The sequence below is a fragment of the Typopeltis vanoorti genome, chromosome 2 (genome assembly GCF_054136105.1).
Source record: "Typopeltis vanoorti isolate ZY-2024b chromosome 2, IOZ_Tvanoo_1.0, whole genome shotgun sequence".
Classification (NCBI taxonomy): Eukaryota; Metazoa; Arthropoda; class Arachnida; order Uropygi; family Thelyphonidae; genus Typopeltis; species Typopeltis vanoorti.
Window position 1 is genome coordinate 142,400,551 of NC_143550.1, and position 19,379 is coordinate 142,419,929.

The following is a 19,379-nucleotide window of genomic DNA, read 5'->3' on the forward strand; positions in this document are numbered from 1 at the left end:
ACTTTGAGTTTGTTTATTATTGTTTAATTATATAATTTTGAGATATGTATTAGTAACGAAAGAACTCTGTGTTCTTTCGTTACTAATACATATGTCATTCAATTTATTTTATTTATTCCTGTGTTAATATTATAAGAAGCCGTGCAAATATATTATAAGAATTAGTATTTATCATATTTAAATATATATTATATGAATTGTAAAATATCCTTTTATTTTGTTTCTGTACGTAAGAGTGATTTTATGTAATTCTTCTGATTGAATTTGATCGGCTGCTGAAGGAGAAACGGAACTTGTTTCATTCAGCGCGTGTTTAGAACGTGAACGGCTGTGATATGGAGTGAAGCCAGTAGATGCAAGCTGAACTGGCTAGAACCAGATTGTAGTGGGAAGAATGAACGATTTTAATTGGAAAATGAAAGTAAAGAAAGAGAGAAGCATTCAGGACAGCAAGGAGTGAAGTAAACAGGTGGCAGTAAGGGGATTTGGGAAATGCCATAAATAGATTAAGAAAGGACCGGGAAATTAATAGGCAATTTGGAATATTTCTATGGAATTCTAAAATTACGACACATTCCAATTGTTGTGAGGAAGAATAGTGCAAAGCTGAATTTAAGACACAGAAGAAAATAAGGAATAAGTAGATTACCTAAAACAAGTACGTCATGACTTGTGAAGCTCTATGTTTAATATTTCAGTTATTATAGTGAAGATTTCTTTTGAATAGTGTAACTTCAAAGTAATAGTTAACTATCTAGTAAGAGCAGTCTTTTTTATATTTCAGCGTGAAGAAATAAGAGTTAGCTCCGCCTGATATATCTTAACATTAACTGTGGCGTTCTACTAAAAATAGCCGAAGTAAGGAGCTTCCCCCTTGAAATGATGACTGCCTCATAATTAAATTAAGTGTTTGTTGACTAAGAGAGAATTAGAGAATTCTACCTTAAGAATAATTACTGTAAAATTCTGGAACATTGAACTGTGTGAACCATTTTCAATTATTCGGAAGAATATAGAATTGACAGCTGAATGTTTGATGCCTAATGTTTTATGTTTGTTATGAGTATTTGAACTAAGTTGATGTATAAAAGAATTGAATTATCTCATTGAATAGAGACAAGTTGTGATAATAGTATTTAAGAGTTAGAATAAGATCTGTAAATTTAACTTTAATCTTTAAACCAAACTGAGTGGCTACTAGTATCTCAGAGATATTTTGAATATTATTCAATTAGATTATCTTGCTTAGAAAATTATACTTAGATGTACATATTATATAACCCTGCATTAAATGTTTTGTTTTATTGAAATCAATTTGAACTTCGTCTGATTTTCTTTCATTGCACCACTCACAAAAAAATTTATCGGACCTTGCGGAAGCCTTAAAAGATAATATTAACCTCGGCCTGTAGAATAGTGAGATTGCAAACGTTAGTTGATGATTGATTCCACTATATTATATAGACTAATCTGAATATAAGGTGGCACAGGATAATATAAATTTCTTTATATTCGGATCAGTATCAATCAACATATAATAACAAATAAAAACGGAATTTAAAGAAGTAAGGATAAGTTCAACTAACCATCATAATTAGATCAGTAAGCAAGATGGGACAACACAACACCAGGAATTTTCTCTATTAAATTCAATCAGCCTTGGATTAGGTTGTTTTGAATTATGGCCGAAGCTACTAAGCGATATGGGATAGATAGATAATATTAACTTATGAAAGTTGGTAAATAGGTTGGAAAAGAGAGAGGAATATCTGATTGAGACATTTATGAAGATATCTCACCAAACAGCTAAGTAGATCTTTACAGAATACAATGCTGTGTTTTGCTTGAAAAAACTTAACAAACTTGATGGAATTCAAACTGTTCTCCAAATTAAGGATATGTGTAAACTGGAGAAACTTTAATAAAAAATAAGGAATAAAATAAAATAAAAATTACAGTATTGCTTAACTCCCCCCCCCCCAAAAAAATTGATTGTTTGATTGACAGATTCAAAAGACTATGAAAACTGGATAATTAATAACCAAATTAATTGGTTAGAAGAATTTGTGGCCTTACAAGAAGACTTGAATAAACTGAATGATTGGGCACGGAAATGGAGATGTGAGTTCAATGTTCCAAAATGTAAGGTTTTAAAATTTGGAAAACAAAGATGGGATGGAGAATTTATGCTTGGTGAGGATATATTGTTGGAGGTGGAAGAAATAAGAAATCTGGGAGTGATATTGGATAAGGATCTGAAATTTAGGGGCACATAGCCAAAATTGTGAAGACAACACAAAGGCTTCTGGGAATGATGCAGATGACACTGACGTGTAGAAGTAGGGAGATTCTTGTTCTGTTGTATAAGGCTTTGATTAGACCACACATGGACTACTGTGGCCAGATTTAGTCACCTGGTTTTCAGAAGGATGAAGAGATGTTGGACAAGGTCCAAAGGCGATTGACTAAGGTAGTTTCTGACCTCTGGAATGTCGAGTATGAGGAAATATTGAGAAGATGCAACTTGCAGAGTCTGGTGGACAGGAGGAAGAGGAGGAGATATGATAGAGACCTACCAGTTATTAAGGGATTGTTATAGGATCAATGCTGGAGAGGTTCTACAGAACATAGTGAGAGATCAGGGGAGAACCAGAGGTCATCCCTGTATAAAGAGGGTGTGAGTAGGGGAGTGAGAGGTAGGTTTTTTTCATGCAGAGTTGTGAATGATTGGAATGAATTGCCTGAGAGTGTGGTGTCTGCAAGGAGTTTGAATGTGTTCAAGGCACGGTATGATGGGCTGTGTGTGTGATAAAAGGAACTTCCAGATGAGTCTTTGACTCCATGAGGTCTTGGGGTAATAATAATAATAATTAATTAACCATAATAGACCACTAGACCAAGTACACAAAGAAAGATAAGATGGACTGGATGAGATTGATGAATTTAGAATCAGAGGCCTTGACTAATATGAAGAAGTAAAAAGAGATATGCTGCTCTTTCATTCTAAAGGAATGCTAGTGGTGAATGAACACAGAGAAAAGAACAATGAGAGATTAGAGCAAGCAGTGAGGTGTGCAAGGTGGACAAGGAAACAGAGGGAGGGTGTTGAGGGGGAGAGAGAGAGAGCGAGAGAGACAGTAATATATTATTCTTATTTGAACATCTACACAGAGACCAACGACTTATCATATTCAACACTGCACAGACTTAACATTACCTTCTTTGTTCATCATTCCTCCCCAGATCCTTTTCAAAATCTCTTCATTTTCTCAAAAACCAGGTGATCAAATCTGCAAACAGCCTGATCAAAGCTTTTACATGAGGGAGATATCTAGTAATAGTAATTGCTCATTAACCGTGAAACTTTATAACACAGTAACTAATTTTATAAAGAACCCCAAAAAGTTTCTAAATGATGTGATATCACATGAATTATTTTACCTAGTTCTTTGAAGTATTATATTATATGAAATTATATAATTATGATGTAGTAAAAATAAACAGGACTGTTTGTATTTACTACAGTTTGGTATAGCTAGTTATTTTACAGATAAAACAATGTGTAACAACTGCATAACAGTTCTGGCCTGCAAGTAAACAATATACAGTTGACTGTAGCAAACACTGTTATAACAAATTGCTACAGTCAACTGTATACTGTTTACTAAAACCATTAGGTACAATGTTATTCTAAACAAAATTTGGTATTGCAAACTATCCATTATAGCAAACTATTCTAAGTATGCAATATAAAAAATCAATTCTAATTAAGATTTACAAAAAAAAAAAAAACATCAAGAAAAGGATGTGGAAAAATATTTAACTACCTTTCCAACCTTTCAATGATTTAATGAAATGTTAGTGTAATTATAAAGGTTTAAATCTAAACCTCTCAACTTTGATATGTTTGAAATGTTTAAATGACTGATGGAACAACATAGAGATTAACATTTGTTTCTGTTTACCAGATGTATATATTATTGAGTGGTTTCATCAAATATCACTTGTCTGGGTTAGTTGAAATTCCCATCTGTGAGAAGAAGAAGAAGAATTTCAGTATGTCATTTTCAAATAAGTCTTAAATGGAAACTATATACCTTACTGCAAAATCCAGATTTTCTTCCTACTGTAAAGAGGAAAATTAACTTGTGAACACATGCATTGTATAGATATGGAAGAGTCTAGAAATATTCATTAACAAGTGACTGTACTAAAAGGATTTTGACATAGGAAGATACCAGGCATCACTAATGTATATAGGAAGAATGTGAGGATTGATATTAGGAGATTAGTGAAAGACAATGGTGTGGTAGGAAGGATAGTTGGTGTATTGCTCAGAAATAACAAGGATGAGTTGAGACAGTAAGAGCAAAAATCATGAATATAGGTAACCCTTGTATAATGCAGTACTTGTACAACGCAGTTTCGATATAACGTGGTCTACAAATTGTAGTAATCTCTTATCTTTTCATATGTTTTTCACCGTGTGACTTGAAAATCAAATTTCATCTTTGTTAAATTTGTGTCTGCCCATATAGCACATGTATCACGCATTTATATTAGGGGAAATCCCCTTTAGCAGTCATGAACGTCAATTGTTTACCGTATAAAGTGTTTATTGTTGAAAATTGTCTTCATTTTCTGCAAGGAAAGGGCATTAAAAATCATAAGTATGTTAATCTCAAGCTGAGCAGTTTATTTTTTAGTGAGTTACATACATAATTAATATGTAATTGTTTTTTTAATGTAAAAAATTATTTTTATAGTAATGACCACAAACTGCAACGAAAGGGAAAAACCAACATTGAAAACAAAATTAAGGTTACCAGCATAATAATTTCTCTGGAAGAAAAAATTAAAATTATTCGGTTGAAAAATGAAGAAAAACCAGGAGTTGTTGCAAGGACTTTGAATTTAAATGAATCAACAATTCAAACAATCAAACAAATTGAACATAAAATGTGTGAAAGTGTTTATTGCTGGGTCAAGTGCAAAGCGCGTTGCTTGTGTATGCGATATTCTAATGGAAAAATTTCTAATGATTTGGATAGAAGATTGCACTGAAAAGAAAATTCCTCGTTACCTCCAATTGGTGAGAGCAATCGTGTGGTATTGACTTGGGAAGTTGCAAAATCTGTGGATTTTTCTGTTAAGAAGGGGGGTATATACGGAACTACAGGTTAGGCAATTATAACAAGCTTTGGAGTGAGCTTGCAGCCATCCCATGGCAGAACATATTGCAAGGGAAAGATGTTAGCAGTGCATGGGATAAAATCAGTAGGTATCTGAGGAAAGCACTATCAGATTGTGTCCCCATGGTCAGGAAGTCAAACAAGGCAGGCGTTAGATGGATGAGCAGTAGTATTAGATCTGCAAAAAAAGAAAATGTTATGGAGAATTTACAAGGAGAAAGGCAATCAGTACACCCATGAGCAGTACAAGGCTCAAGCTAGGAAGGTTACCAGCATAATAAGAAAAGATAAATCAGATTATGAGAAGACCTTAGCCAAAGAGATCAAGGGTTATCCCAAAGAGTTCTTCCGCTATGTGGCAAGTAAAAGGAAGAAATGACTTTGGAAGGATAACTTTAGTGGGTGCTGATGGTATAGGTGACAAAATCAGATGTAATAGTCGAGTTACTGAGTGATCACTTTTCAAAAGTCTATCACCCAAGTGAGGATATCTCTGTACCTGTAGCAATAACTAATGTGAGAATTGAAGCTAAGAAATCAGAGGTATTTAATATATTACAAAATTTAAATGCAAACACTGCTGTAGGCTTAGATGGAATATCAACTCGAGTGTGGCGTGAATGTGCAAATGAATTGTCAACCCCTCTTACTTGGATATTTAATTTAAGTTTGAACTCTGGTATGGTCCCTAGGGAGTGGAAGTTAGGCAAAGTGGTTCCTTTGCATAAGGATGGTTCTAAAACTGCAGTAGTTAATTACAGACCAATCACCATCTCAGGAGTAGTGGTAAAAGTATTGGAAAAGTTGGTTAAAGACAAAATTCAAGAATGGGTGGATCAGGATATGATACTCTATAGAGGCTAACATGGATTTGTTAAAGGTAGATCCTGCCTTAGCAATCTATTAACTTTTCATAACAGAATGACATCTGAATTGGACAAAGGAAATGGCTACACAGTGGTTCTTCTGGATTTTGCTAAGACTTTTGACAGGATACCCCATGGAACACTGTTACGCAAATTGGAGCAGATGGGAATGGATACTAAATTGGTGTTATGGATAGGAGAATGGCTCAAGGAGAGATACCAGAAGGTGGTATATGGAGGAGCCGAGTCCAGGATGAGGCAGGTGACCAGTGGTGTGCCTCAGGACTCTGTGCTTGGTTTAATGCAGGGGAAAGGTTTCAGCTGTGTGATAGTGATGGAAGAAAACAAGGTCATCCCTGGAAATTAAAGAAGAGTGTGGTTAACGAGGGTGTCAGAACAAGGTTTTTTGCCTGGAGGGTGGTGAACGAGTGGAATTCATTGCCTGACTTGGTTGTGAGCTCTTCGTCTGTAAATGAATTCAAGAAGAGATATGATAGATATTGTTTTGCTAAGTTGGGTCTCCTGCGATGAGTCTACTGACTCCATGGAGATACCCATAATAATAATAATAATAATCCGGGTTATATTGGGAAAAAAATGCAAAAACGCACCTATATTTTGATAGCACCTATAAATATAGGTGCTATTAAAATATAGATTCAAAGTTTCCAAAGATAGAATTACTCTACTCTTTTGTTGTAATGCATCAGGTGATTACATGACAAATCAATGTTTATTAACCGATCCTCACATCCTGGTGATATGAAAGATTAAAATATGCACTTTATTTTATTTTGCCTAAAACATTTATGCAATGAAGTTTATGTACAATTTGTAATTTTTATAATTTTATACTATGTATTTGTTTCATAGTTTATATGTTTTCTTTAATTACATGAATTACCTAAATTCAATAAAAATATATTTTTATTGGATATGTCATTGTTGTTTACAGTTTGGAACATAACCCTGCTTTTTCTATGTGATCTAAGTCTCACATAATGCGATTTATATAATGTGGAATTTCTATGGAACCGAACATCTGCATTATACGAGAGTTACCTGTATATGCTTAGGCCGTGTTAAGAGAAAGGGGTGCAGTGTGTGTTGGCATGTGGAATACATTCATGTGGAATTGAATAAATGGCAATACACCAACTACCCTTCCATGTGTCCCCAAATTTTTCATAATCAACTGGAGAGAATGTCTAGAAGAGAGTGTAATGAGTAATGGGAACAAGGGCTCATAGGAAGTCAGAGGTGAATAAGCAAGAGAGTGGAACAGGTGGGAATGAAGTGTTTGTGGAAGGGAAGGAGAAAAGTGTGAAAGATGAGAATGTGAGATGGACAGGAAAACACAGGAAGTTTGGGTAGTCAGGGAGACACAGTATAAGAAGAGTGGATTTGGGAAACGGTAATGAATGGATGTTTGGAGATGGTCTGCATAGAAGTTGAATGGAATAGGAATCAACTACTTACTGTGCATCCTAGGATGCACAGTAAGTAGTTGAGCCTGGGGAGTTATATTGGTTTAAGGGTTACAAAGGTGAGTGGATATGAGCAGGTATGGAGAAGCAACAGGTGATGGGTGGCATGGGTAGGACTGGTTGGAAACCAACCAAGAAATGAAATGTTCTTATTTACAAATGCCAGGGATATCTGAAATGAGGGAGATGAAATTATTGCATTGATTGAGTTTATTTGGCTGAAAATAATTGGAATTGGAATAAGTGAAACATGATTTGATGAGAATGATATCTTGATGGAATAGAAATGGAATGGTATGGTGCTTTTTGTAAGGAGAAAGAGGGTAAGAAGAAAGGGAGGAGAGGCACTGCAAACAGCAGCAGGGAAATGGTTACATAAGGTGGAGATATAAATGGAAAACAATGGCAGTAGTTCTGAAGCAGAAAGATGTGAGGTGGAGATTGATAGGATGAGGAAATGTGGAAGGCAGAGATTAAATTTATTTAATGTGCAAGAGAAGGTGACCATTATGAATAATATTAATTATGGTAATACTGATTGGAATGAAGAGATGCTAACTGGGCATAAGGAGAATAATGAATTTCTCCAATATGTAACAGAGGGCACAAAAGGATTGAGAGTCTTAGCATCTACTGATAATAATGTCGGTAGATGTTAAAAAGCTGATTATGAAAAATTTGGGGACACATGGAAGGGTAGTTGGTGTATTGCCCAGGTATATGGGAATGATAATTTGAGGAATTATCACATTATCAAATTTTTGCTCAAGAGAGCAAAAAATCTTGAATGGAATGTTAGTGGAAATATGTGAAGAGAAAGGAGTGCAGTTAGCAAATGTGTGGGATGAGTTTGATCAGTGGCGGCTCGTGGCTTGAAATCATGGGGTGCTGCAACTTTTGAAATATACATACACACTGTAAGTACAGTGTATACGTGTTTGGATAAAATATTAAAATTATGGTAAAATTTAAATTTAAAAAAAAATTAAACATGAGAAAATATTAAGTTATTAAAGGGGATAGTAAATCCCGTATTATTTTACAACCGGGTACGAAACTCGGAAATCGAAATCCATCGAAATCTAAGAGGTTCATGCCGAAGAGCTATCGGTGAGTCCAAGCGTAAGTTATCACTTGGATAGTACAACACTAGGGCAACTCGGAGAAAAGGTGGGGCAAGATCCATCACTATCCTTAATATTTTCTCATAATGTAAAACGCAGCTCCTAGGAGATGTATTACTGTGCACTATTATTGTTATGCACTACCCAGACCGGTTTCAACCCTTATTGAGGTCTCATCAGTGAGTAGGTTCTTGGCTCTTTATTGTGAGAAAATATTGTTTATTATCGATAAAATTATACAGTTTGGTATAATTCAGAATTACTTAAAAATAAAATATATTTTTCTTCTTTTGTTTCATGAAAAAATATTGTTTATTATCGATAAAATTATACAGTTTAGTATAATTCAAAATTATTTAAAAATAAAATCCATTTTTCTTGTTTTGTTTTGAGCAAAAAAGGTCAATAACGTTTTCCTTGATATTTGTGTGACTGTTGAAGAATTTGTAGTTCACTTACAGTCACAGAACTTATTTCTTGAGGTTGTATTTCTGAGGTCATAATTGTCAACAACCCCAATAATGTTCTAAAATAAAAACTATAACAAATATTATGTCTTTAATTGTAATGTCCAAATATTTAAAGAGACAGAGTAAACATGATAAGCACTATGAACACTCTACTACTGGAGCAAATTGCACATAAACAACAGTGGAACTGCACAATGGACAGCACCGCATTACGCTAATAGTTCGCATCTCATATGACGTGCATATGCTTGCACGCGTAGCAATATGACACTGTGGTAAACACAGTGCTGCTAGCATCCTTCGCCCTCCTAAGTGCTACAAGATCGATTTTTATTATTTTTTATACAAAAGAAGAGAATTGTATAGGATTGTTGATGATAAAATTAAATATTACAAGCAAATATAAATAAATTAATAAATATATTTATATATTGAGAAAAATTGAGGGTGCCGCAGTTCCGCAGTGACTATGTTTGATTGATGAATGGAGTGATATAAGAGCAATGGATTGTATCTGAATAGTTGTAGTGGGAGTCATTTTGGAAGGTTGCTGTTGGAGGGCAGTGTAATGAGTGATAGAAACAAGGTATCAGTGAAAGTCAAAAATGATGTGAATGAGCAGGAGAGTGGACCAGGTGAGACTAATGTGATTCTGAATGGAGAAGAGAATTTGACAATAAGAAAGCAAGTTGGACAGGGGAATGGTGTGAGACAGGGAGGTAATGGGGATGTGATGTAAGGAGAGTGGATTCTGGAAGCAGCAATGAATGCACACATATGTAGATCATCAGAGTAGGAATGGAATGGCTAGGAATACATGGGAGAGTTGAGTCTTGGAGGCTATGTGGAGCAAATGATGAGTAGACAGGAGCAGGTGAGTTGAAGTCACATGGGGAACAGCACAAGTAGGACTGTTTATAAACCAAGAAATGAATTGTTATGTTTATTTACAAATGCCAGGTGTGTCAGAAATAAGGGAGATAAAATTGTTGCACTGATTGAGTTTAATGTGCCTGAAAATTGTTGTAATAAGTGAAACATGGTTGGATGAGAATGACATTTTGAAGGGAATAGAAATGGAGGGATATAATGCTTTTCATGAAGTTAGGAAAGGCAAGAAGGGAGGGGGAGTTTTTCTTGAGAAAATGTTTGGTAGAGTGTTGCTATAGACCTGGTAATGTGGAAGGCAGTGAAAAGGAAATGTTTAGACAAGTTGGTCTGACTAATAAGAAAAGGGTGATCATTATGGACAATTTCAATTATAGTAATATAGACTGGAATGAAGAAACAGCATTAGCAACCAAACAATGAATTTCTTGGGTTTTTAAAGAATAACTACCTTAAGCAGCACATAATAGAGGCTACACTTGGGTTAAGGGTCTTGGATTTCATCATTCCATCAGAAAATATTATTGAAAATGAAGTGTCACATCATCCTCCTCCTGTTGGTGAAAGTGACCATGAAGTGATCATTTGGGTGGTGTTCAGCCATATCAGGACTTTTGTGAGAAAGGGTTATACGTGGAACTATAAGGCAGGTGATTATGGCAAATTCAGGAGGCAGCCTGCAGTGATATCATGGAATGAGGAATTACATGGAAAGGAAATCAATGCTGCTTGGTCTCCTCAGGAATTATCTGGCAAAAGTCAGGAGATTAAATAAGGCAGGTGTAAAATAGATTATTATTATTATTATTATTATTATTATTATTATTCCTGACACCTCCAAGGAGTCCGAAGACTCATCGCTGGAGGACACCTACAACTGTCTCAACCACTACACCGAACCTCTACTACGAATCATCTCCATCAACGCCATCTACCGCTCACCTCCACCACAACTAGTATTTTTTTTTTGTCTGTAAATTGCGTGTGTTCTGAAGGGCCGATTTGTCTGTATGCGGAATGAAAAACCTGAGTTTCCGGGAGAAAAAACCCTGCAACCTCCGTATGAGATCGGCTAACTCACCTTCGATTGAAATCGTCCAGATAAAGATTCCTCCCATCGCGACAAGAATCAAACTTAGGCCTATTCCAATCGAAGGGCACAATGTACCTCATTCTTCCAATTGCGCTACGGAGGCGCTTTAAGTGAAACATGGTTGGATGAGAATGACATTTTGAAGGGAATAGAAATGGAGGGATATAATGCTTTTCATGAAGTTAGGAAAGGCAAGAAGGGAGGGGGAGTTTTTCTCGAGAAAATGTTTGGTAGAGTGTTGCTATAGACCTGGTAATGTGGAAGGCAGTGAAAAGGAAATGTTTAGACAAGTTGGTCTGACTAATAAGAAAAGTGATCATTATGGGCAATTTCAATTGATTTCAATTGAAGATGCCTGAAAAGGTGAAGGAAGTCACCAAGGAAGGTGACTCACTTAATAAGGGTAGCAAAAGTGCAGAAGAGCAGCAGTTTGCAAATGATGCTAAAAGAAATCCTAGGGAGTTTTATCAATATGTTGCCAGTAGAAGGAAGAATGATTATGGGATGATAATGTTGGTCAGTGATGATAGGAGAATGATAAACACTGAGGAGGATATTGTAGAGGTGTTAAATGAGCAGTTCAAATGGGGGAGGAATTACTGATGGTGAACAAGCAGGAGGTATATAAGGAAATGAGTAAACTTGGTGTTAAACAGGCCATGGGACTTAATGGTATATCACCACATGTCTTGAGAGAATGTTCCAGGAAAATAAAGAAGGCTTTATGGGGGCAGCACAAGATAAGTTTAATAATTTGTTACATGTGAAGTACAAAGAGCAAGCCAGGAAGGTGACTTGGCTGGTAGGGACAGCAAAATTGCAGCATGGTGAAGGAGGAACTGATAGTGAGTGAACAGGAGATATATGAGGAAATAAGGAAAGTTCATGTTCAGGGATCGACAAATACACTTGCCCACAGTGAGTGATTTTGCTAGTTAGTGAGTAGCTGCATGTTAAACCAAATATAATATTAATTTATTTAATAAAAAAAAAACTTTTTAGACCAAATCTTTTTAACTTTAAAAACACATAATACAACACAACAATGAGCAGTTTATGGAACTTCTCCTGAGTTCAATAAGTCAGTAGGACACATTAAAAAATGGGGTGGATTTTTGGGTGAGTGCATTTTTTGTGTGGCAGGTTGGATTCACAATATATCACTATGTCTTGAGAAATGCTCCAGGGAGTTAACAGCACTATTGGCATACCTGTTTAATATCAGTCTTGCAACAGAGCAAGTCCCAAAGGAGTGGAAAGAGGATAAAATTGTTCTACTTCACAAAGGGGAAGGTGGGTGGGAGGGAATATAAGACTGACACTACAAATCATAGGATGGTCTGTGCATCTGAAGTTGCATTTAAGGTGAGACTGGTGAGGGCTAGGATTCAGAAATGGGTTGAAATTAGCAATATTCTTTATGATGGTCAGCATGGGTTTGTTCAGGAGAGGTCAAGTTTTAGCAATCTGCTTATGTGTACTACAACAAGATGACAAATCCACCGAATAAGGGAGATTTATATACAATGGTATACTTTGATTTTTCAAATTCTTTGATAGACTGCCAAATGGCAAGGTTGTAACTAACTTCAAATGGATGGGATTGAGTAATATACTAGTGAGTTGGATACATAACTGGCTATCAGATAGGTATTACAGGGTTATGGATAGAGAGGTGGTATCCCAAAAGCTATCAGTAAAGTGCCTCAAGAATCTGTATTTTGGTGGTCATTATTGTTTAACTTGCATGTTAGTGATATTGGGATAGGTTTAACTGGAGATATACAGATGCTTGCAGATAATGCAAAGTTCTGAAGAACTATGAGGAGCAGGGCCAGATATTGTGGTCTTACAGAAGGATCTCATTAGACTGTATGAGTGAGCAAGTGAGTGGAGTTTCAGTTTAGTGTTGCAAAACATAAAGTTTGGTAATTTGGTAAGCAAGGATGGAATGCAGAGTATACAATTAATGGGGAAATTTTGGAGGTGGAAGAGATGGGAGATCTGGGAATGATGTTGGACAGACACTTGAAGTTTAGAGGTCACACTGCTAAAATTGTGATAATATTACAAGGATTATGGCAATAATGAGGATGACCGTGATGTTGGACAGACACTTGAAGTTTAGCGGTCACGCTGCTAAAATTGTGATAACATTACAATGGATTATGGCAATAATCAGGAGGACCTTGACATGAAGATGAAAAGAGGTTATCTTTTTTAGGGGACAGCCAAACTAGAGCAGATGGGGTTGGATATTAGATTAGTGCATTGGATTGGAGACTGGCTGTCTATAAGGTATCAACAAGTTGTGTATGGGGGAGCGATATCCAGGAAAAGGAAAGTCACTAGTGGAGTGCCTCAGAGGTCTGTTTTAGGGCCATTGCTGTTTAACTTGTATATTAATGATATTGGTGAAGATTTGAATGGAGATATTCAGTTGTTTGTGGATGATGCAAAGTTGGGATGAACCATGAAGAGTAGAGAAGATGCTATGGCCTTACAACAAGACTTGAATAAATTGAGTGATTGGACATGGAAATGGGGATGTGAGTTCAATGTTGCAAAATGTAAAGTTTTAAAATTTGGTAAACAAAGATGGGATGCAGAATTTATGCTTGGTGAGGATATATTGTTGGAGGAAATAAGAGATCTGGGTGTGATAGTGGATAAGGATCTGAAATTTAAGTGATACATAGCCAAAATTGTGAAGACAACACAAAGGCTTCCGGGAATAATGCAGAGGACACTGACTTGTACAAGTAGGGAGATTCTTGTTCTGTTGTATAAGGCTTTGATTAGGCCACACATGGATTATTGTGTCCAGATTTGGTCACCTGGTTTTCAGAAGGATGAAGAGATGTTGGAAAGGGTCCAAAGGCGACTGACTAAGGTAGTTTCTAACCTTTGGAATGTCGAGTATGAGGAAAGATTGAGAAGATATAATTTGCAGAGTCTGGTGGACAGGAGGAAGAGGGGAGATATGATAGATATTGTAATAGGATCAATGCTGAAGAAGTTCTACAGAAAATAGTGGAAGATCGGGGAAAATCAGAGTCATCCCTGGAAACTGTATAAAGAGGGTGTGAGTAGGGGAGTGAGAGGCAGGTTTTTTTTGTGCAAAGTTGTGAATGATTGGAATGCCTTGCCTGAAAGTGTGGTGTCTGCAAGGAGTTTGAGTGTGTTTAAGGCTCGGTATGATGAGCTGTGTGTGATAAAAGGACCTCCCAGATGAGTCTTTGATTCCATGAGGTCTTGGGATAATAATAATAATAATAATAATAATTATCTTTTCTGTACATAAGGCCTTGATGACCACATTGGACTACTGTGCACAAATCTAGAATCCTGGTTTTCAAGGGGGATGATGATATCTTATAATTTAGAAAATATTCCCTAAATCAGTGTAGGGTTTGTGAAATGTGGGATATGAAGACAGATTGAAGGAATGCAATTTGCAGAGCCTTGTGAACTGGAGATGTTGAAGTTGGTGAGGTCTTGTTTCCAAATTAATGTGGAGGAGATTTTTCATAGAGTAGGTGGAGACAAAGGCAGAACAAGAGACCATCCCTGCAAGCTGTATAAGGCTCTTTGCATAGAGAATGATTGGTAATTAGGATGCGTTGCCTAAGAATATGCTAAATGCAGAATGTGAATGAGTTTAAAGCATGGTTTGATGAACTTTTTGCATGATAGTGTGGACCACCCGCGGTGAGTCTTTTGCTCATTGGAAATTTGATGTTAATACTACTACTATAATAATAATAATACTAATAATAATAAACCTTACACTTGGCAACATTCAACTAGTAACCATTAGACTATAGAAGATTTTTCACTGAAAAGATGGAGAAGAGAGGAGAGCAAGAGGCCATACCAGGAAGCTAAATAAGAAGAGTGCAAGCAAGGGTGTGAGAGGGTTTTTTGCATTGGGAGTGGTTGGCGAGTGCAGTGTGTTGTCTGAGAATGTAGTGAATGCAGAAAAAAGTGGAATGGGTTTAAAACACTGTTTGATAATCTTTTTTGTATGCGGCTGTGGACCTCCTGCAATGAGGTTTTGACTCCATGGAAGTCTGATAATAATAATAAGAAGAAGAATCTATATGTCAATGAGAACACAAATTACACATTACATACGCAAAAAGCAGAAAGCTCCTGAATATCCTGTTCTGCACCTACACTGCTCAGGTCCAACACACAACTGGTTCCTGTGGCAGCCTTTACTGCATACACCTAAAGCAGAGATATACAAATTAAATTTTAATTAATGACATAGTAATAATTTAATATGCATAAGGTAGTATCAAACTTAGAATTGAAATCTAGTATGTGTTTGATATCTCATACATATCAAATATTAGTAAGCAAATATATTCAATATTTCTGTAGAGAAATATCAAATATATTTATTTCTTCTGTAGAAAAATACAAGGAGTGACAAAAAAAAAAATGTAGTAAATATAGCTACAATGTTTGATCTGGAGGGAGAGCAAAGCTGAGAGGAATCCTGTGATCTCATATTATTTTGTCATGAGATGAGTTTTAAGTTGATCAGTTTGCTTGCTTCATTGTAAATACAGATTTTGCATACCTATGTTTTGCATTATTGTTGCAAAAAAATGGAAAGTGCATAGTTTTGAGGGAAACTTGTGCCATAGTACAAATTATCTACACATATACACAAGGAAAAGTATTATTTATTAAATATACTTCCAAATATTAAAGTTTGAAATTAACAAACTATCATCAGTAGTTTAAACAACAGTTTTTTATAAGGTAGAATGCAAACAATTGATTTATTCAAAATAGTACGAGCCACATGATGTTAAATTGCTAATAGCGTTATGCTTTCACTGAAGAAAGGTTAATCATAAAAGTGTAAAATAAATTGCATAAATAATTTATAATTTATATTATCATACAAAAACTTAATTTATAATATCATACTAAACAGATTATTTAGACAAATGTAGTATCCAGATGGTTTCTTAGTACCTTCTGTCTTTGTAAATATCATTTTGGCCTTAATAATAAAAATAATGATTATTGTTAGTAATGATGTAATTTTTTCATATTATTATTATTATTATTATTATTAAACAAGACCTCATGGAGTCAAAGACTCATCTAGGAGGTCCTTTTATCTCACACACATCTCATCATACCGGGTCTTAAACACATTCAAACTCCTTGCAGACACCACACTCTCAGGCAAGGCATTCCAATCATTCACAACTCTGCACGAAAAAAACCTCTCTCTCACTCCCCTACTCACACCCTCTTTATACAGTTTCCAGGGATGACCTCAGGTTCTCCCCTGATCTCCCACTATTCGCTGTAGAACTTCTCCACCATTGATCCTATAGCAACCCCTTACCAACTTGTAGGTCTCTATCATATCTCCCCTCTTCCTTCTCTCCACTAGTCTCTGCAAATTACATCTTTTCAATCTTTCCTCATACTCGACATTCCAGAGGTCAGAAACTACCTTAGTCAGTCGCCTTTGGACCCTTTCCAACATCTCCTCATCCTTCTGAAAACCAGGTGACCAAATCTGGGCGCAATAGTCCATGTGTGGCCTAATCAAAGCCTTATACAATGGAACAAGAATCTCCCTACTTCTACACGTCAGTGTCCTCCTCATCATTCCCAGAAGTCTTTGTGTTGTCTTCACAATTTTGGCGATGTGACCCCTAAATTTTAGATCCTTATCCACTATCACTCCCAGATCTCTTATTTCCTCTACTTCCAACAATATATTCTTACCAAGCATAAATTCTGCATCCCATCTTTGTTTTCCAAATTTTAAAACCTTACATTTTGCAACATTGAACTCATACCCCCATTTGCTTGCCCAATGACTCAATTTATTCAAGTCTTCTTGCAAGGCCACAACATCTTCACTACTCTTTATGGTTCTTCCCAACTTTGCATCATCTGCAAACAACTGAATATCTCCATCCAAATCTTCGCCAATATCATTAATATACAAGTTAAATAGTAATGGCCCTAAAACAGATCCCTGAGGCACTCCACTAGTGACTTTCCTTTTCCTGGATATTGCACCCCCATACACAACTTGTTGATACCTATCAGATAGCCAGTCTCCAATCCAATGCACTAATCTAATATCCAACCCCATCTGCTCTAGTTTGACTGTCAACTTATCATGAGGCACTCTATCAAAAGCTTTTGCGAAATCCAAGTATATTACTGTGTATCCTTCTCCTCTGTCCAAGGAAGCAGTCACTTTATTGTAATAAGTAAGTAGATTACTAAAACACGACCTCCCTTTAGCAAATCCATGCTGTCCATCAAAGATTATACCATTGTTGTCAACCCAACTCTGGATTCTAGCTCTCACAAGCTTCTCCAACAACTTAACCACAACACCCGACACACAGATAGGCCTATAGTTTGATGCTTGAGTTCGATCACCTCCTTTATGAAGTGGCACAATCTTGCCCTCCTTCCACTCTTTAGGGACTTGACCAAGTGCAAGACTCGTATTAAAAAAATATGTCAAGGCAGGTGTCAACTCTCTGGCACATTCCTTCAGAATACGTGGTGATATATTATCAAGTCCCACAGCCTTATTTACATCTAGTTTACTCAACTCCCCAAACACCTCTTGCTCACTTACAGTCAGTCTCTCCTCCCCATCATCAACTGCTCTTAATCTCTCCATGAAGTCACATTCACAAGATTGAAAGATCTTTATGAACTGCTCATTAAGTATCTCCACCACACATTCTGCAACAGCTGTCTTTATACCATTTCCTCCAATCAATGTCATCCTTCCATAATCATTCTTTCTTTTGCTGGCTACATATCGAAAGAACTCCCTAGGATTCTTTTTAGCTTCATTAGCTAACTGCTGTTCATACCTCTCTTTAGCTACTCTCACCAACCAAGTCACTCTCCTTGCCTGGTCTTTGTAGAACTCATGAAATTGGTTACTTCCACTTCTCTTATGCTGCCTCCACAATGCCCTTTTTCTCTGTATTGCATGCTTAATCTCTTTATTCATCCATCTCACACCTAACTTATTTAACCTTCTCACCCGTGGTATACATTTAGACATTGCATCCACTAAATATTTTTTGAAAATCCCCCAAGCTGCATTGATCTCTTTTCCAGCTAACTCCTCATTCCATGCTACACCTGCAAGCTGTCTCCTGAGCTCTTCATAATCACCCCCCTTGTAGTTCCACATATACCCTTTTTTCACAGGGGTCCTTGCACTGCTGGCAACCACCCAAGTAATCACCTCATGGTCACTTTCACCAATTGGTGGATGATTTGATACCTCATTGATAATTACATCCTCCGATGAGATGACCAAATCCAAGACCCTTAATCCTCTTGTGCCCTCTGTTACATACTGTCTGAGGTAGTTATCCCTCAAAAACTCAAGAAACTCATTTTCTTTACTTCCAGTTGCTATCTCTTCATTCCAGTCTATATTGCCATAATTAAAATCACCCATAATGATCACCCTTTTCTTATTTGCTTGGCTTATTTGACTATACATTTCACTATCACCACCATCCACATTACCAGGTCTATAACAACATCCCACCAAGTATTTGATTCTATTCACCTCTATCTCACACCATACTGCCTCAAAACCACTGGCCCCATTTCCCCCTTGCATCTCTACCTTGTATGGACATAACTCTTTCTCTATCATCAATAGCACTCCCCCTCCCTTTTTACCCCTTCTATCCTCACGAAACACATCATACCTTTCCATCTCTATTCCTGTCAGGATGTCATCCTCATCTAACCATGTCTCACTTATTCCGACAATCTCTGGGTGCACAGACGCAATTAGTGCAACCATTTCATCCGCCTTGTTTCTTATACTTCTAGCATTGGTATACAAACACAACAACTCATTTCTGGATCTACAGCTAGTTCCACTGATACCACTCACTCGATGTGATCTCTCCATGCTGGACTGGGGCCATTTCCCTTTCTGCTTCTTCATTTTAGAACCCTTTGCAATTCCATCTGTTTCCTTTTGATCCCTGATCATCCCATTACTTTCCTGCCTACACATTCTCTCACCTCCTCTTGGAGCATCCACCTTTCTCACGCTGTGTATCCCTGTCCACCCTGAGCCTCCCCGTTTCCCTGCTCCTCTTGCACACCCATTCTCTCATTATCTATACTCATACCACTCACTTCCACATTCATTTCCACTCCTTCAATCTCTCCTGTCTTACTCTCCTGCTCTTCCACATCACTCCCCTC

The 19,379-nt window shown here is 36.6% G+C and overlaps 1 protein-coding gene across 1 annotated transcript in view; it reads right to left on the minus strand.

Moving 5' to 3' along the window:
• Nucleotides 1-19,379, minus strand: part of LOC150109481 (von Willebrand factor D and EGF domain-containing protein-like) — a 419,421-nt gene that overhangs the window by 111,022 nt on the left and 289,020 nt on the right. The window contains exon 24 of the mRNA XM_090402470.1: nt 15,258-15,353. Within this exon, the coding sequence (XP_090258596.1) occupies nt 15,258-15,353 (96 nt within the window). The remainder of the gene's footprint in view (nt 1-15,257; nt 15,354-19,379) is intronic.